This window comes from Episyrphus balteatus, chromosome 1 (assembly GCF_945859705.1).
Source record: "Episyrphus balteatus chromosome 1, idEpiBalt1.1, whole genome shotgun sequence".
In the NCBI taxonomy this organism is placed as follows: Eukaryota; Metazoa; Arthropoda; class Insecta; order Diptera; family Syrphidae; genus Episyrphus; species Episyrphus balteatus.
The window spans coordinates 23,895,156-23,915,059 of NC_079134.1; the positions used below are offsets into that span (position 1 = coordinate 23,895,156).

The following is a 19,904-nucleotide window of genomic DNA, read 5'->3' on the forward strand; positions in this document are numbered from 1 at the left end:
GAAGTCTTTATAATGAATGAGGACTTCACGAAGAAGAAAGTGCGGCTTCGTAGAATTAAAATTCTTCATTGAAGATGCGACTTTATGAAAAAAGAACTCTTTATAATGAATAATGACTTCAAAAAGAAGAAAGTACGATTTCGTGAAATTAAAATTCTTTATTGAAGATGCGAAGTTATGAAATAATAAATCTTCATAACGAATGAGGACTTCAAAAAAAAAGAAACTTCGACCTCGTGAAGTTAAAATTCTTCATTGAAGATGCGATGTTATGACATACAAAATCTTCATGATGAATGATGACTTCAAAAAGAAGAAAGTACGACTTCGTGAAATTAAAATTCTTTATTGAAGATGCGACGTTGTGAAATAAAAAGTCTTCATTATGAATGAGGACTTCAAAAAAAGAAACTTCGACCTCGTGAACTTAAAATTCTTCATTGAAGATGCGAGGTTATGAAATAAAAAGTCTTCATAATGAATGAGGACTTCAAAAAGAAAAAGTTCGACTCCGTAAAGTTAAAATTCTTCATTGAAGATGCGAATTTATGAAATTGAAGTCTTCATAATGAATGATGACTTAAAAAGAAGAAAAAATCCTTCATAGCGAATGAGGACTTCAAAAAGAAGAAAGAGTGACTTCGTGAAGTTACATAAAATTCTTCATTGAAGAGGGAACGCTATAAAATATAAAGTCTTCATAACGAATGAGGACTTCAAAAAGGAGAAAGTGCGACTTTTTGAAGTTAAAAGTCTTCATTGAAGATGCGAGTTTATGAAATCAATAGTCATCATCCAGTATTTTTCCTTTTTTTAGATAGAAACGAAAAAAACTCATTAAAGTAGACAAAAAACCACGGAAACTGATCTAATAAAATTACCAAACAACAAGACTGCCAAAGGCAAGACACCAAATGAAGGTGTGGCATCACCGATCGGTCATCTTGTGTGATCTACTGTATGACACTGGCACTGACAATGATAATGATAATAAAGCCGCATCAACATAAATTGATCTCGCCAAAGCACATGTTGTATGTTCTTATTCCAATTATCCACACTTGAGACTGAAGACACACACACATCTAACTGACTGATGACACTGGGGACATCTTGATTCATGGACCAATATGCAAGATCATTTCAGACATCTTTTGAACTAAACTAGATCAGATCTTTCAGTTTCATCGCAGTTGTGGCCAGTACAACTGCTCGAATAAGCTTCCTCAAAAAAAGAACATCGGAAGCTAAAAACGGGGCTGAAGTGTTTGTTTTGTGTAAATTTAATTGAGAAGAAGCAAAAAAAAAAGTCAAGATCATTGACACACAGAACTTTTTTGATTGGATTATCCATTCGGTGCAAGTATATCAAACTGAAGATGCACTTTAATATGATGACGCGTTTTTGTATGATCAGCATTATTTGCGTCTTGCAAATTGCTATCACATCAGTCAAGTGCAGCGGGTGAGTTAAGAATCAATTAAATCAAGATTGTTTTTAATTAATGAATGAAATATTTTAAATGATATCTCTTTTTTCTTCGTTATTTTTTTGACATTTCTGAATAGAATCTCTGTTTTGAGTCTTTGTTTTGATATAATATATAATCTCCGGATGTTATCGGGTATTAAATTACAGTCTTAGAAACTTGTATGGTTTTTTTTTCGATAAGTTTTCTCTTGTTTAGTTGAAAAAAAAAATGTAGGTATTTGATACTTTCTTGACCGGAAGCTCAAGAGATCAGACAGAAAAAACAATAAGCACATCACTTAGGGTAAATATTTTAGTTCCCCGAGCCTCCTCTTAAATAATTGTTTTGATCATGAAAGTGGATTGTCTAGTTATCATTTGTTTTTGAGGAAGTATGATGGAAAGTTCAAGTGTTTGTATATTTTGAGTTCTATTGATTTTAAAAGATTCAATTTGTATACATATTTTTGCAAATGCAAATGCAAGTTGACATTTTTTGAAACAAAAATACAGTTTTAGATGATCCGACTTTTAAAACAATAAAAAAGTTTGAAAAATGCAAGACAATCTGAAACTTAATTTTAAAGTATTGTGAAATTGAATATAGGGGGTGACTTTTGAAGTTATCTTTGGAGAGATAATTTCAAACGTTGAACTTATTTCTTTCTGCAATATACTTTGATCAATACAAGGAGATTTAATAAATTAATTGCATTAATTATAACATGGGTCAAGTGCACTGTGACCCATTAATCTATACGTATGATTTATGATTTATGGAATAAATTTTTCATTATACACTAGAAATGTGAACGGAAAAATAAATCTGGATTTTGTACTTAAATATGATAGCTGAATGTATCTCGTCAAAGAAAAATGGTTTAAAAAAGACCAAAAATACTAGGTTTTGAAAGTCCGTATTTTATCCAAATTTAGCCGTATTCAAGTTTTGTGACCTTTATGTTGAAAGATAAAGTATCTTCCTTTCTCCTTTACATGTTCAATATCTATAAATGCTCAAATGCTAAAAACAGACGATTTATTCAAAACATAAAAAAATTCGTTTTTTTCTCTTTTTTGAATAGTTTTTCTTAAGTTTTTTACAATATATTTCAATTTGAAATTTTTTTAAAAGGAAACATATCGATAAGAAATCTAATTATCTACAAAAAATTACTTAATACAAATTTTAAAATTCGGCTTGCTTTCCAAGTTATAGACAAAAATTCAGCTTTCAGGCGCGATTTCCGAGTCCTTGAGGTCAAAGTATTTTAGAAAAAAATAGTGGGATTGTGTGTCCGTTTTGGCTATAAACCAGTGTAATCAGCGATATTTGGGATGTAAGAGAAGGAAAGCAATGGTTCTCAGCTATGGACTTGATTAGTGGCAACTATTCCTATGCCACGCTCCAGTTTCTTTCTGTGGTGTGCTTGAGGAACATAGACTTACCTGCCTTGCCTATTTGGACGATGTCATAGTGTATGGAGAGACATCTAGCGAACATTATGATAACCTTAAAGTCTCATCCCAAGAACTAAAGACTGATCCTGAACAGGTTTACACTATGAAACCTCTTGACAGGCATCAACCCCGGAGTTTCGACGAGTTTACGGGGAAGGTAAGCTGTAAATTGTGAGGTGTGTATGAGGAAAAGAATTAAAGGTGAGCTTATGTGAAGATCGTTTGGCGGCTTATCCAACTCCAGACAAAAAATTCATCATCGATGCAGATGGAAGTAATTTTGTAATTTGTGGTGTTTCTTATCACAAGTTCATGATGGAAAAGAAAATGTTTTTGATTTGTTTCAGCAAAATACTCTCGAAACAAGAGGCAACTTACTTGTTCTGATATTGACAACAAAGCACTTTTATAACTGCATTTTATTTGTATGCACAGAAGTTCCTTCATCGCACAGCTCTTGGTGCTCCAAATTGCTTTGAACTTAAAAAATAATTCATAAGAGGGATGCAATGTAACGAAGAATTTCAGAACGCACTATTAAAATGTACTTTTACCATACAAATATTCCCTGCTATAATAGTAAAACGCATGTAGCAACTTGATTTTATTGTAAAAATACATATCTCAGAATGCTAAAGCTTTTTAAAGTAGGTATTCATAAAAGAATAATTTAAAAATTGATTTTTGACCAATTACACAGTTCTCTAAGGAAATCCTCCTTTTAATAAAACTATAGCACATCACGTTTTTAGGATATTCTCGTTAGAAAATCTCGAAAACCCATTTTTTTGCTGTTTTCGAAGCAATATTTTGGCGTAATGTAAACAAAAATTTTAAAGTCCAAAATTGATATTTTTAATAGTTTTCTTAATTTTTAAATTAATGTTGCTAAAACGTTTTTTTTTTTTTCAAAAATGTTGCTTGAAATCAGTGGAATGCTTTGCGAGAAAGTCAGAAACCAAGAAAACGGTTCTATGTCAGGTGCTGATTATAACAATTTAAAATATATTTAGGGGAAATGGGAGCAAGACCGCCCCTTTAGTGTTTAACCTTCTTAAAAACTAATTAAAAACATCTTTTAAATAAAATAAAGTGTTTATTCATTAATTTTAATGTTTTTTGTAGGAAATCTCATCATTAAAAAAAAAAAAAAATTAAAATACTGAACAAAAGATAATACCTTTTTAAAAAACATCTAAGAAAAAACCGTCTTGCCCCACATGGGGATAAGACCGCCCTATCAACTTCTGTTGATAATAAAACCGTTTCTATCATAAAATTTGGAATCGTTTTCCAATAATCACAAACATATGCTATATTTTCATCGGTTCCCAACTTTTATTAAAAAATAAGAAAAAGTTAAGACTTTTAAATATTTCATTTAAAAAAGTACAAATTTCTTTGATTTGATGAAAAACCACAAAATTTGCTATAACTTTTCAGGACTATGACCAAACTTGGTCATCGATCTTATCAGAAGCCATTTATTTTATATTAAAAGTTCTGCCAATTTAATATTTTTTATAAAACCTGCAAAATCAGGCCTCATTTTTTTCTTATCGTCCATATTTTCAGAAAAGCGGTAAATTTCCTAAAAATAACTAAGGATTATTACGCGGAATGATCCGAAATAATAATTTTATCATGTCTAATAACAATCGCGGAAGCTTAAAAAGTTATAAAGTGGACTTTATATCCAATAGAGATGTTAAATGTATCCTTGAATTTTCTGTTGAGGTCTAAAAATAGTCTAAAAATAGTTTGTGATAGTTTTAACATTAATACTTTATTTACTTTAAATGTTTATTTTACAGATTCTATTCAGTAATTGCACCCGGTACCCTAAGATCAAAATCCGACTACCATGTAACAGCTTCTCTCCATGATGCACCATCGCCATGTAAAATCAAAGTCGGACTTATCGGACCCGAATACTATGTCTCACAAACTATAGAAATTCAGCCACGTTCGTCAAAGTCTATTAGATTTGAAGTAAGTCAATTCAAAAACATTCCATAAATTCACTTCTTTAATAATTTTGTACAAAAAAGGTTCCAAAAATCAAAGATGGTTTCTATAATTTATTTGCTGAAGGAATATCCGGAATTGAATTTAAAAATTCATCTCGACTTAACTATGCTGGTGAACATTTGTCAATTTTCATACAAACTGACAAAGAAATCTACAAACCTGGCGATGAGGTTAAGTATCGGGTTTTGGTTTTGGACAAAAATATGCATCCAGTTAATATTCAACAAATTGGAATTCAAATATTTGTAAGTGGTCAAATTTTTGTTGAAACTTTAAACTTAACAAAATAAGATCATGTTTGGCTCTTAAGGACGGAAACCAAAATCGCATTACACATTTCAACTCACCAGCTTTGATCAAAAGTGCAACAATGAGTACACTTCAGCTTTCAACAAGTCCAGTATTGGGTACTTGGAGTATTGAGGTTAATGCTGACGATACGGTTAAGACTAAGTACTTCAAAGTTGAGAAGTATGTTCAGCCAAAGTTTGAAGTTCTACTTGAAGCTCCAACGAATGTGGTGATTTCTGAAGGAAAAATTGGAGTCACTATTGAGTCAAAGTAAGCTGACATAAAATTCATTCACTAATCAATTAAATTAGCCATTTAAAAAAATTTTTAATGAAAATAAATTTTATACCAGTTTATACCATTAAGTGAAAACATTAGGAAATAATTTGCATGACCAAATTATACCACTTGGCAGGTGTTAATGCACAGGTTTTTCATATAAGTGGTTTTTAAATCCAGTTTTTCCGTTTTTATACCATTTGAGGAATCATAGAAAACACATAAGTACTGGTATAAATTAATGCATGAGATTTTATTCGTTTTTAGTACTCGTAATATTCGTTAGATTTCTTTATTTAGGTCAAGATGTCAGATAAACAAGAATTCACTGAATGGTATAAACTGGTATAAATTTTGGAAATTAATAATTTTCACTTAATTTTTGACAATTTTCCTGCCCCAGGTTTCATAAGCCAAAAAATAATAAGAAAACTAATGAAATTTGAAAAAAAAAACTTAATTGGTATAAACTGGTATAATGCAGCAAAAGACTATTTTTTTACACTTTCTGCTCTAAAAAAAATTGTTTTATCATTTTTCTACAGGTACACTCATGGAAAACAAGTAAAAGGCAGAGCTCTTGTAACAGTCAAGCCTTCCTACTACTACTATGGTGACGATCCTGATCTACCACACACCGAAAAGATACTTCCTTTCGATGGAAAGACTTTCGTTGAGTTTGATATTTTAGGTGATTTGCAGATAACCAAACGAAACTATGTCCCTCAATTGACAATTGTGGCTATTGTTGAAGAAGAATTGACAGAATTACAACACAATGCTACAGCTACTGTCAATATCCATCGTGAAAAGTATCAAATTCAAAGTGTTAATCCTCCGCCGAATAAATATCATCCTCGAAAGCCTGTCACGTTCAATGTAAGAGTTCGTTAAAGTTCCAAAAAAAAATACTAAAAAAGTTCTTTTCATTTAGCTTGTTGTGAAAAATCTAGATGGCACTGCTGTCAAAGATACAGAAAATCCTCTCACTCTTAGTTTTGGTCCAACCAATGATCGGCCTGAAGATGATCCGGAGACAATTACTACAGCAGCGCCACCTAGTCGAACAACAACATTAACAACCTACTTGGACAGCAATGGAACTGCAAATTTTGAGGTTAATTTATCAGATGGAGGTTCAAATCCATATTTTGTACGGGCCAGTTATTTGGATTCGACTTCTTATGTGACGTCTTTGACAAAAGTTCAGAGGGCAAATACTGACAAACATTTGAAAATTACCGTACAAACGAGAAAGTTAGTAGAAACAAAAATAATTAATTTTCAAAAATTTTAATTTTTGGTTGTTTTTTAGTCCAACTTTGGGTAAGGACATTTCGATTAAGGTTGCAAATGGCAAGTCTATTCCATACTTTGTCTACACAATTATTGGACGTGGAGATATAATCCAAAGTAAAATTATCAAAGTACGTTTTTATACAACAAATTATGAACCATTTAAATAAAATATATTTTTCTTTCGTTCAGTTTCAGAAAAATCGAAAATATCATTTTTTCAAAATAACACCTACGATTGAAATGTTTCCACGATTCACTCTTTTTGTGCACTATGTTGTGGGAAATGATTTTCATCATTCTGAAGAAGTTATTGAGATTCAAAAAACTTTTGAAAATTCAGTAAGTCGAATTAAATTTAATACAAAACTTAACGAAAGATTTCTTATGCACACAGATTTCTATGGGTGTTCCAAATCAAGTCAAACCTGGAGAAGAAATCAATATAACCGTTAATACAAGACCAGATTCTTATGTTGCTCTACTCGGAGTTGATCGAAGTGTTTATCAGCCAAAAACTGGAAATGGATTGAGCAAAGCAACCATTTTTCATGATTTGAATCGATATGATGCTCGAACTCCATGGTCGTTTGGTTATGGTCAATATCCGGGACGACAAGCTGGTTTAGTAACATTGACTAATGCGAATTTTGTATTTCCTCGAAGTAAGTTAGTTACTATACCTTTTTATAATACTCTGAACTCTAGTCGCAGCCAAAATTAATACTCTTTCTTTTTTGTATTAAGATGTACCAAATGATTCCATTGGCAATTATTACGAAGACGGTTCTAGTTTAGAATCAGAACTGGAACCACCTGCTAGAAAGGAGGTTCCCGAAACTTGGATATGGGAAAATGAGGAAAAGTAAGTTTTTGAAATTTTCAAAAATTAGTAAAACAATTTTTTAGCTTAGCAAACCGGTTATGTTAGTGACGTTAAATAGTTGTATTTTATTTTTATTTTCAAAATCACGAAATTTTAATTTCATGATCTAAAAATGGTTTCATGAGGCTGTAGAAAATATTATTTCATATTTGTTTGGCTCTTACAAAAACGGCCAAATACACCGAAACGAGTTCACATTTAGATTCCAAGAAGATTCTTTGTTAAATTCTTTTTATTTACTTTACATTTTTTACTTGCGATATAGGTACTATATATCAAGTTATGCATTCGTACAAAAAAAAAAGTTGAGATAACATTTTTCCATGACATTACGATGGTAGACAATGCCAAAAAAGTGGGTCCCGGAAGTCCGTCTGTCTGTCTGTCTGTCTGTATAAGGAGCTACAGCCTTAACGGATGGACCGATTGATGTCAAACTTGGTATGTAGCGTTATTTGGTGACTCTCCAGAGGGGTTTTTGGAATTAATTTTTTTGGAATAAAAATAACGGTACTTGTCATATACCGATTTTAGTAAAATTGAAATATCTCAAAAACGGCTCTAACGATTTTGTTTAAAAAATTCAAGTAGTAGTTTTAAGCTAAGGTTTATCTTCTAATGAAAAACTTTTTGTTTGAAAATCATTATTAACGGTACCTGCCATAGAACTGTTTTTTTCAAATCCGATTATCTCCGAAACTGCTAATTCGATTTCAACGAAACTTTTTGTGAAGAAGCATCTATAATTTTAATATGAACCAAGAATTAAATTTCCAAAAAAATAATTTTTGGATTTTAAAAAAAAATTGAAAATTTTTTTTTGAAAAATCAAATGTTCGAAAACGGGACATTGAATTTTTTTGAAATTTTGTTGTAAGATGTTGATTAGTAATTTCTACAAAATGGCATACCAATTTTATTTTAAAACTTTTTTTCCAAAAAATTATTTATAAAAAATTAGTTTTTTAAAAAACGGCTCTAACGATTTTGAAAATTTTTTTTCTAAAAATGCATCTTAATATATCAATCAAAACTGCATACTTACTTTGGAGGGCAATTTGATTTCAGATTTTATTTATTTTTTTTCCAAATTTCTATATAAAAAGACTTAAAAATTTAAGCAACTTTAACTCTAAGAGCAAGTTCGTGCGACCCAGTCGTGCATTTTATTTTTAATTGTCATACCTGCAAGTTTTGGATTTCTTATATTGTTCAAATTTGTCGTTTTTAGAAAAATGTTGATGTGTATGCGAATATTAGATATATGCTATTGCTATGTAATTCTGTACATTTGTAAGTTCGCGACTTTTTTTGACTTAAATATTTTGAGAACTACATATTTATGAATTAAATAGTGAAATGATAAGAATTTATCAAAAAAAAAAAAAAAAAATACTGAGAGTTTTTTTTATTGTTTTGTTTTTTTTTTTTTTCTTACTAAAATGCATGACAGGACTCGATCCCACGTACTTACTCTTAAGGTAAAACTTGATTAGAATATTGAAGCATATTATTTAAAAATTCAATAAAGAAAATTTTTAGTTTTATTTTATATATATTATATTTTAATTATATTAAATATCTATTTAATATAATTAAAATATAATATAAAATTTTATTTTAAAATAATATATATTAATTGGTTTTGACTTCTTTGCTAAGTATGCCACTTAAATTCTCATATAAAAAGTAATTTTTAGAAAAGAGAATTTTGAAAAATGGAATTTTTTCAGAAAAATTGTTTTTTATAAATTAAAATTTTCAAACATTAAAACAAAAAAATGGTAAGAAAATATTAATTGACACAAAATTTCTAAAAAAAATGAGTCTTCTGTTTAAAAAAAAATTGATTTTTCAAACGAAAATTTAAAATTAAAAATTTTTTTTTTAGAAATCAAGGCAGAAATCAAGAATAAGGGTTAATTTTTTTCATTTTAAAAGGATCAACGTTAAGAGAAAGTTAAGTTTTTTTATTTTGCTTCTATATGGCAGGTACCTACCGTTAATTTTGGTTCTGAAAATAAAATTTTAACTTCGCAAAAAAATCCCTTCGTAATTCGGGGACACCCACTCTTAAGCACCGTTCACATGAGAGCGACAAACGAACGAGCGAATGAACGAACAATTGAAATGAAATTTAATGTATTTCTAATGTAATTAAAAAAAAACTCCATTAAACAGCAGATATTAAAAACTACATTTTGATATCTAAAATAAGAAAAATATGAAAAAACAAATTGGTCGTTACGAATAAAAGTTTGTTCTTACGAACAATTGGTCTCAGTAGCACTTTTTGATATATTAGTTTTTGTTCAAAATATGTTTTAAGATTATTATTTTCGAAATTGAAAAAAAAAAAGATAGACCAGGGTCGATAATTTTTGAAACCAAAAAAAATCATAGTAGAATGAAACCCATTGGAAAAGGAGGTGAATATGATGAAAAATAAGGGAAAAATAAATTACGGGCGAGCCGAGTTCGGGAAGTGGGTGGGTTGAGTTTTTAATGGTAAAAAATGGTATATCTCGATTTCCGGCAAAACTACAAATCCTATAGAAAAAAGTTGTATAGCAGAGTTGTAGGTAATAAAAAGATCTACAACTTTTGTATCAACAATTTTTTCACATAACCTCAAAATTTATGTGAAAAATTCAAAAAACCGAGTTTTTGGTTTTTTATTTTTATCTTTTTCAAAAACAAAAATTTTTCTACAAAATTTGGTGAACATTTACCTTATTATGTCCCAAATATACTGTAATTTATTTGATTTAAAATATTAATTTGTTCACCTTATTTTGACTTAATACCAAAAAAACACCCTTATTTTCAAACGAAAATTCACGTGTCAAAATATCAGCTTTTTTCAAAAAGTCGGTGGGCATTTCGTTCTTTAAAATGTCTATTTTCTGATGGTGTAAAAAAAAATTTTACATTAGTATACTATAGAACATGTTTTAGTAAAATTCAAAAAATGAAAAAAGCTTGAATTCGAAAAAAATTTTTTATCATTGTTTACAATTTTGGCCTATTTATTCAAATTTACACTTTAATTACTCAAAAAACGTAAGATTTCATGTAACATTGATTAATCTTACGTTTTTTGAGTAATTAAAATGTAAATTTGAATAAATAGGCCAACAATGTAAACAATGATAAACATTTTTTTTCGAATTCAAGCTTTTTTCATTTTTTGAATTTTACTAAAACATGTTCTATAGTATACTAATGTAAAATTTTTTTTATACCATCAGAAAATAGACATTTTAAAGAACGAAATGCCCACCGACTTTTTGAAAAAAGCTGATATTTTGACACGTGAATTTTCGTTTGAAAATTAGAGTGTTTTTTTTTGTATTAAGTCAAAATAAGGTGAACAAATTAATATTTTAAATCAAATAAATTACAGTGTATTTGGGACATAATAAGGTAAGTTTTCACCAAATTTCGTAGAAAAATTTTTGTTTTTGAAAAAGATAAAAATAAAAAACCAAAAACTCGGGTTTTTCAATTTTTCACATAAAATTTGAGGTTATGTGAAAAAATTGTTGGTACAAAAGTTGTAGATCTTTTTATTACCTACGACTTTGCTATACAACTTTTTTCTATAGGATTTGTAGTTTTGCCGGAAATCGAGATATACCATTTTTTACCATTAAAAACTCAACCCACCCACTTCCCGAACTCGGCTCGCCCGTAATTTATTTTTCCTTTCATTCTAATCATATTCCCCTTCTTTTCCAATGGGTTTCATCCTACTATGATTTTTTTGTACTTTTTAATGTTTTTGAAGGCATCGGCACTGGTCTAAGAATAAACATTATTTCTCAAAATATTCAATAAAATCCGGTCCAGCATAATTCAGACATGAATATAAATTTTGTTTTTATCCTTAGCCCACATGTTTTTGAACGAAATGCCTACAAAAGTTGTATTTTGTCTTCATTAAAATTATCATACTTTTTCGAAAAGTTTATGCAAATAATTGAACAATTTCGCCGAGTTTGTTTTTTAAGATTTTTAATAGTTTAATAAATCTATGTGGCTTGTAAACTTATGCAGCCTAATTTTTGCGAGAACTGACCACAGTTTTACGTTATATCATTTAGGTTGTTAGTTGCGGTGCACATTGAGGTATTTGCATCATCTACGCGACCAAAAGTCAAAATATCAAAGTTTACAAATATCCATTATTATAGCTGTCCACAAGTAGCGGACACTCCAACAACAACAACCCCACTCTTCTCCAATTGCGAGAAACCAAAAAAGAATTAGTCGGAACTTAATCCTTGAAAATTTGTGAGACAGGACTGATTAACGCGGTCTTGGGACAGTCTTAGCTATTTATTAAAATTGCAGTGTTTAATTTTTTTCTGGTGAAAATAGCGAAACAACAGGTATTAGAAATTTCAAATACAATTTATTTTATTAAATTTGTTTTACCTTAATATTTTTTTAGTGGTGGGCAAAAAGGGGTCAACATAAAGATAATTTTTTTAAAAATTTTATGTATGAAAAGAAATTTCTTTGTTTATCCTGCTAGATCCCGCAATTATTGTTATTTGTATGAAAACTTGAACGCTTTACCTAACAATTCAGCCGCAGAATGCCGCAGTCGCGCGAATTTTCAGCACATAGAAAATTTTAATATTTTAATAAATTTGCATAATTAGTATTAAAAAAATTATAATCTGAATTTTTTCTCCCGTTATCAAATATTTTGTATGTTGGGCATTTAAAAATATTAAAATTTTTTTTTTTTTTCAAAAAAAAAAAAAAATTCCAAAAAAAATAATTTATTTTGTAAAAATTTGTTTTTCTTAAAAAATTTGTTTGTAACAAAAACAACTGATTTTAGTAACTTGCGTGTTATAAAATGAAAAAAAAAAATACAAAGAAAAATTTTTGAGAAAATAGTGGATGGAAATAAAAAATGTTCACATTATTTGGAATCACCTTTACACAGCACAATTTTTAACAATTAATAACAGTTTTTTTTTGTTTTTAATACTGTACTAATTTTGGAAAATACCCGTATTCACATAGAATGCCAACTTTTGCAGCAGTATTTTTTCGTCTGTCTCAGTTTTTGCAGCATAATTGCCGTATGCCATCAAGTTTTGGCTTTGCATAAACATTTTTTTTTTAATTTTGTTTATACTTTTTTTTTTATAAAATGGGCACATAATTTGAAAAAAAAACAATGTTTTCTTAATAAATAGAGTTAACATTTTAATTAACTTTATAAAATATTTTTTTTTATAAATAAAAATATTAAACTATAATTTTACTAAGGAATCTAAAGATCACGATTCAAACTTGGTTGTAAGAAATTTGGGTGGTTCCCTAACGGAGAAATTGAATTTTTTTTTCAAAAACAGATCTAACTTTTTTATTAAAATTTGTACATAAGTACATATATTGCTGCAAATAAGGCGAGTTCTTTGTTGCCATTATTGAACAAAGTTCCGCTTAAATTTGTCAGATCAAATGTTACCTATACGAAAAAAGCCTCCATCAAATTCGTGTCATTTGTATTTGTAACATTTTTTTGAATAACATTTTAACATTTGTATCATCATTGATCGTACCATAGTAATTCGTTACATTTGCTTACGTATCATGCGCTTTCCTATAATTTTTCTTGTTAAAAAAACGGACTACATTAATTTGGAGCCTATTTTACTATAAGAGCAAGTTCCCAGTAGTGCATTTTATTTTTGAACAAATCTTAACATAACATTTTTTTATATTTTTTTAATTTTAATTATTAATTTTAATTAAAAAAAAAAGTTTAATTTAAAAACATTAAATTTTCAGCAAAAATGGAACTGGAATGAATTTTAAGCTAAAAGTTCCCGAAGCAATTACTTCTTGGATTGTTTCCTTGGTATCACTCAATTCAAGAACTGGTCTTGCACTCATCGAGGAACCAAAGACAATAAGAGTTTTTAAACCATTCCTTGTATCATCGAATTTGCCATATTCGATTAAAAAAGGTAATTTCTATTGCCAAAGAAACACCAATATTTGTTTCTATAGAAGATCATTATATACATATTTTGAGTTATGAACATTTTTCTTTCCGTCCACTGTGTTTTTTTTTATATTTTTGAACTATTTCAGGTGAAATTATTGCCGTTCCAGTTGAAATATCAAATTTCTTTGCTGATGATCTAGAAGTCGAAGTAACTTTACAAAATTCCGACAACGATTTTGACGTAATCGATGTTGTTAACGAAATAATGGAAGAAGCTAATTGTACCAAATACATTTCAATACCATCGAACAGTACCATCGCTATTACATTTTTGATTAATCCAAATAAAATTGGTGATATATCATTAAATATCACAGCCAACTCCCCCTTAGCCAGTGATAAAATCCATCAAATCCTTCGAGTTGAACCTGAAGGTATTAAAATCAATGTGAACAAAGCAGTTTTCATGTACTTGATGGAATACAATGAAAAAACTGTAAATTTCGACATTGAATTGCCAGAAAATGTTGTTCCTGATTCGGAATCAATCGAGTTATCAGTTGTTGGTGATATTGTTGGTTCCTTTATCAACAAGTTTGATCAACAAGAAATGATGCCAGATGGATGTGCTGAAGAAAATATGGTTTTCTTTGTAACGAACGTTTTAATAATAAATTACTTGAAGCAGGTGTGAATTATATTTATCAAAAAAAAAAAAAAATAATTGAATTTTGTTAATAATTTTGTATTTCTTCAGGTTCATACAATGTTTCATAGAGATTATTTCGAAAACCGTCCGACTCGAAGTTATGATCAAGACTTCATCGACAAACGTACAAAACTTCTTCAACTTGGCTACCAACGTGAATTACAATTCAAACATGATGACGGTTCTTATAGTGCTTTTGGCAAATCCGACCCCTCAGGAAGTACCTGGTTAACAGCTTTTATTATCCGATCATTTCTACGAGCTTTGCCTTATATTGATATCCATCCAAAAGTTATTGAATCCGGTTTACGGTTCTTGGATAGAAAACAAACTTTCTTCGGAGATTTCCGCGAAGATGGCAAACCTACTGATAGCTTGGCCAAAGATGACACAATTGGTTTGACAAGTTTTGTATTGCTGACATTTTTGGAGAACAAGGAATATGCTAAGCAATATGAAGATACCATCGAAAAGGGCTTCCAATACATTGCTGCTGAACAAGCAAACACAAATGATGGTTACACTTTGGCACTGGCAACTTACGCACTCGGCACGGGCACCCGCTTTAAGCACGCTGAAATTGTCATCACGAGAATAATCAATACTTATGAGCTAGCAAATGGTAAGACATTTCGTTCACTTTTCTTTAAAGATCAGCTGATTGACCGAAATTTGCCTGCAGATGACACACAATGGTGGAAAAGAACAACGGATGTTGGACATTCTTCGTATATTCCAAGTTCGGTAGATGTGGAAATGACTGGGTACATGGTCAAGTCGTTATTGTTCAAGGGATCACCTAAACTGGTTTTACCAAATATTCGATGGCTTTTATCACAACAAACTGAAGATGGACGATTTTCTTCAAGCCAGGGTACTGTGGTTGCCCTCGAAGCTTTATTTAAGTTTGCTGATAGATCTGCCGCTACTGAGGGAACTATTGATTTCGAATATACTGATGGCAAAGATTTTTCTGGTTCAGCAAAAATCAAGCTTGAAGAATCCGAGTTTGCTTTGAAGATGGAAACACATGTGGTAGGTCAAAAACACCATTTTTGAAAATGAACTTGTTTTAAAAATTCTGTTTTTAAGGTTCCCAACACCGTACAACATTTGCAGGTTACTGCTAAAGGAAATGGTTCATCTTTAGCTCAACTTACCTACCATTATAATTTAGCTGAAGCCAGTATTGATCCTTGGTTTAACATAACCACCAATATCAAGGATTCTCTTAGAGATCAATTAGCTTTGGATGCTTGTTTGCATTTTATTCCTCGATATGGTTTGAAAGAATCTAATATGGCAATACTGGAAGTATCATTACCATCAGGATATATTGCTGATGCTGATAGTTTTGATCATATTAGAGAAGTTCATGGAGTTCAGGTATATTTAACTTGCATTTAATTTTGAGACCCTAAAATTTAAATATTTTTTTGTTTCTTTTGTAGCGTGTTGGAACGAAAAATTCACAAAGTATTGTTATTGTATATTTTTACAATTTAAATGCCAAACAACATTGTGTTCCAATTAATGCTGTAAAATCTCATGCTGTTGCAAATCTTAAGCCTACACCGATTGTGGCTTATGATTTTTATGACAATGATAAACGTTCTGTGAATTTCTATGAAGTCAAATCGTTGCTTTGTGATCTTTGCCAAGGTTCGGATTGTGGAGAGAATTGTCTTTTGAAAAAAAAGTAATAATTTTGAATTTTATTATAAATTGTATATTGGCTAAGTTTTACTTTTAGGCCAATAAAAAAATATATTTACTTATTTATGCACTGAATAAATATTTTGTTTTATTGATAAATATCGATGTCATTTGATGATACCAGAATTCTCAAGGCATCTTGATTTCCTCTTAAAATTTTTCAGTTTCATTTTACCAAATTCCTTTATATGTAATTGATAGTGATTAAAAATATAGGTATCAATTTAAGAAGATCTGTTGAAGCCTCCTTTAAGAGGCTTAGGAAATAAATTACACAACTCAATCGCACTTATTTGCTCATAATTTAAATAGCTTGAATTTATAATTATTAAAAAAAATCTTTTAAAGTTATAAAATAAAAAAAAAATTAACAAAAAAAAAAAGGATTGAAAGTAGTAAGTAAATATAGATATTCGTAGTGACTTTAACTTGTTTAATTTTTTAAACTTTTTTGTAGGCATCGTAGAAATATGATTGAAGCGTCTTATAAAAGGTGAAATAATAAGCTTTTAGATAATATAAATTTTATTATAGGTCGACATTTACAAAATGGATTTAATGTTGTAAGAAGAGAAAAAAGATTGATTTTTTTTTTTGCTTTTCTTGATGAAAACTGATTGGGTTAAAAAAGCTCTAGCTCTTTTTGTAGATGTTATACAAATATTTTGAGCTAAAACAATAAATCTTTCAGATGATATAAAATTTATTATAAGTAGTTGTCATTACAAAAAAAAAAAAAAAAAATCATGTGTCAAATTCAAACGTGGTAGAAGTTAAACCTAATCAAATCATTTTTCTTGAAAAAAAAAAAAAATCTAAAAAATCTAACTTAACTCCATCACCTTTCAATTCATTTTTTCAATGCGGTGATTCTAAATCTACGACTTGGTCGCACGTACTTGCGCTTATTGTAAAAGTTGCTTAGAATGTTAAAAATTTTTATAGCATTAATAAAATAAATTTTTTGTATTTAGTTTTACTACTAATTTTGTAAGAAATGTAAAAAAGGATTAAAAATTCTTTTTTTTTTTTGAAATTACGAAAACAACTTTTTTAAATAGTTTTAATCTACATACTAAGTATGCCATTTAATTTCTTGTGCAACAAAGAATTATTTTTTTTTTTTTTTTGAAAATTGTAGGAATCCCGTTTTTTTTATAAATAGGTAGATTTTTAATTAATTAAAAATTTTCTAAACAAATTTTGGTACCTATACTATTCATAAGAAATTAATATTTAACACAAAAAAAAAACCAAAAATTTCAAACAAAATTGATTTTTCAAACAAAAATTTTGAAACTTTTATTAAAAATCCAAAAACTGTTTTTTTTTTTTTATTTTTTTAAATTTTAACTTAAGGCTGCTAAAATGTTTTTGTACAAAAATTTTCGTTGAAATCAGTTAAGGCGTTTATGAGAAAATCAGAAACCGGTTCAAAAAATATATATATTTTTTTATTTATAAAGTAGGACGTTGTTTGTCAAAATACACACATTTTTTTTAATCAAAATCGTTAGAGCCGTTTTTGAGAAAAAAAAACTATTTTTAATAATGTATATCGTAAAAAATGTTTTTTTCTTTTTATTGCATACAAAATGTACCCAACCTATGCCAATCTGCAAAATTTGAAAGAATTTTACTATTTTATTTCCACTTTTTATTAAGAATTGCATATTCTTTAACACGTGAATAAATTTCACCTACATTTTGGCAAATCCTTCATTCAATTCGTATATGTATAGCAGCCTTGAACTGCGCAAATATTTGTTTTAAAATATCGAATAAATGAAGCAAAAATTTTATCAAGTTACACTGAAGGAGGTTCTTCACACCCGTTTTAAAAATATATGTCACACCTCTTGTATTTTAGAATTATTATAGAAATCAGATTTTTATAAATTTTATTAATAAAAGTATTAATAAAATCCACGTGACACCCATTACACCTTATCCCAAGTTATTGTGGCGTTACAAGACAGGTACCTAAATAAAATATATTTTCAAATATATAATTACAAATAAAAACTTAAGGTTTGAAAGCTATAAAATTCTTATTTGTTGAATTATACAAAAATCAAGAACAAAAAATGAAGTTACTGTGTCACACCCGTTACAATGGAAATACCCATATTAAAAACAATTTCTGTTTTGTATTTTTTTTTATCTTTAACTTGGTTTGATTTGTTTTTCTCCAAGTGTAGAATAAGGTGGGTAAGCTTGAAATTTTATTCAATAACACCTTTACTTTATCGTTTTGTCGTGTATCTCGATATGAAGATAGCTAGGTTGCATATAAAACGGTCTAGTTGAGAAATTTCATGTCATTTAAATTATTTCAGTAAAACAAATCAAACCATGAAGTTCTTAATAGTATTGTGTTTTATTTTTGCTTTGCATATTTTTAATTCAAATTGCCTGATGAAAGATTATACTCAACGGCGTATACAGGGGGGGGGGGGGGTCACGGGGTCATGACCCCCCCCCCAAGAACTCAAAACTTAAACAAGAAATTGTTGTGTTCTACTAAATTCTTTTGAGTACGATGATTTTCAAAATGTCGAAGTTTTAGAACAAGAAGGAAAATGAAAAGTCAAAAAATTTGTTGGTATTCAACCGAATATTTTTGCCATATCTGGGGATGTGGTCATATTTTTAGCGAACGTTATGCTGGATTAGGATTATTTTGATTCGTTCGATAATATAAGGCATTGATAGGCTACAAGTTAAGCTGTGCTGTAGAGCTTTGTATGGATTTAAAATCCAAATAATTTTTTTAATTTTGACTAAACCGAGAATAGATAAGAATATAGGCAACCTCTTCTAAAGGCAAATTAAATATTTAAGCAAACTTAGGTCACTTAAAATAATCTCGAAAATCGATTTAAGAAAAACTAATAAATGTAACTGAATATGTTTTATATTTTAAACCGCTGATAAACACCTGAAAGCTGATTAAATCAGAGCCGAATATTATGAAATCCTTCGTAATTGATCTAAAACATTTCTTTAATTAGTAATGCCGTTTGAAATTTCGAAAAAATATCTAAACTATACTCTGTCCGATAAATATTGGCATTGGCAGTACAGGCCTTATGGGAGAGCTTTTTCAAAAACAATGGGACCTAACGATTGCTAAAAAGCAATTTACGAAAAATATGCCCATAAACAAAAAATACCAAGACTGGAAACTCAGCGGTCAACTGACGTTTGCCTACAAGCTGCGAGGTGTGGTGAATGTCGTGAACCTATCGTTGTGTTCGTGTCCGATGTGTGGTGAATGTCGTGAATCTATAAATGTGTGCGTGTTAACGTCATTTACCAACGTGGTGGCTTTCACATATATTCACAGACAACACTGTACACAAAAGGGTTTTGGGGGGAAAGACGTACGAAATTTTCCAGTCTTGGTATTTTTTGTTTATGAATATGCCCCTGAAACACACAAGAACACCACAGATGTGCCATGACATTGTTGTTGTTATTTCTTTATTAAGCGAAGTACACCCTCCTATGACCGATCTGCCTCACGATCTGTGGCAGAATGAAACTCAATCATAAAAGCTGTTTATTAAAAGTATTCACAATACATAAGAGTTACCATTGGTAAACTTCCTTCATAAACTACTCCTTTTTCTATTATTTTTCTGAAAGAGCTTTCAGGATTAATGCTTTTTTCAAGCTTTTTGAACGAAAAAAAGCATATGTGTTGTCGGGGTGTTGGTGGTTATTTGATTTTTATTTTGTGTATGTAGGTTAATGTCAACATTTTAACATGCATTTTAAGATT

General features: G+C 29.4%; 1 protein-coding gene across 1 annotated transcript; it reads left to right on the forward strand.

Annotated features, from left to right (window-relative positions):
• Positions 1-1,160: 1,160 nt before the first annotated feature.
• Positions 1,161-16,132, forward strand: LOC129907551 (thioester-containing protein 1 allele R1-like). The gene is made up of 16 exons (XM_055983828.1): positions 1,161-1,465; positions 4,747-4,924; positions 4,984-5,208; positions 5,274-5,524; positions 6,079-6,412; positions 6,468-6,790; positions 6,849-6,960; positions 7,022-7,171; positions 7,227-7,494; positions 7,577-7,694; positions 13,533-13,711; positions 13,839-14,380; positions 14,450-15,023; positions 15,084-15,436; positions 15,494-15,787; positions 15,853-16,132. The coding sequence occupies exons 1-16, from the start codon at positions 1,380-1,382 to the stop codon at positions 16,102-16,104; spliced, it is 4,239 nt and encodes a 1,412-aa protein (XP_055839803.1). The 5' UTR covers positions 1,161-1,379; the 3' UTR covers positions 16,105-16,132.
• The last annotated feature ends 3,772 nt before the right edge of the window (positions 16,133-19,904 follow it).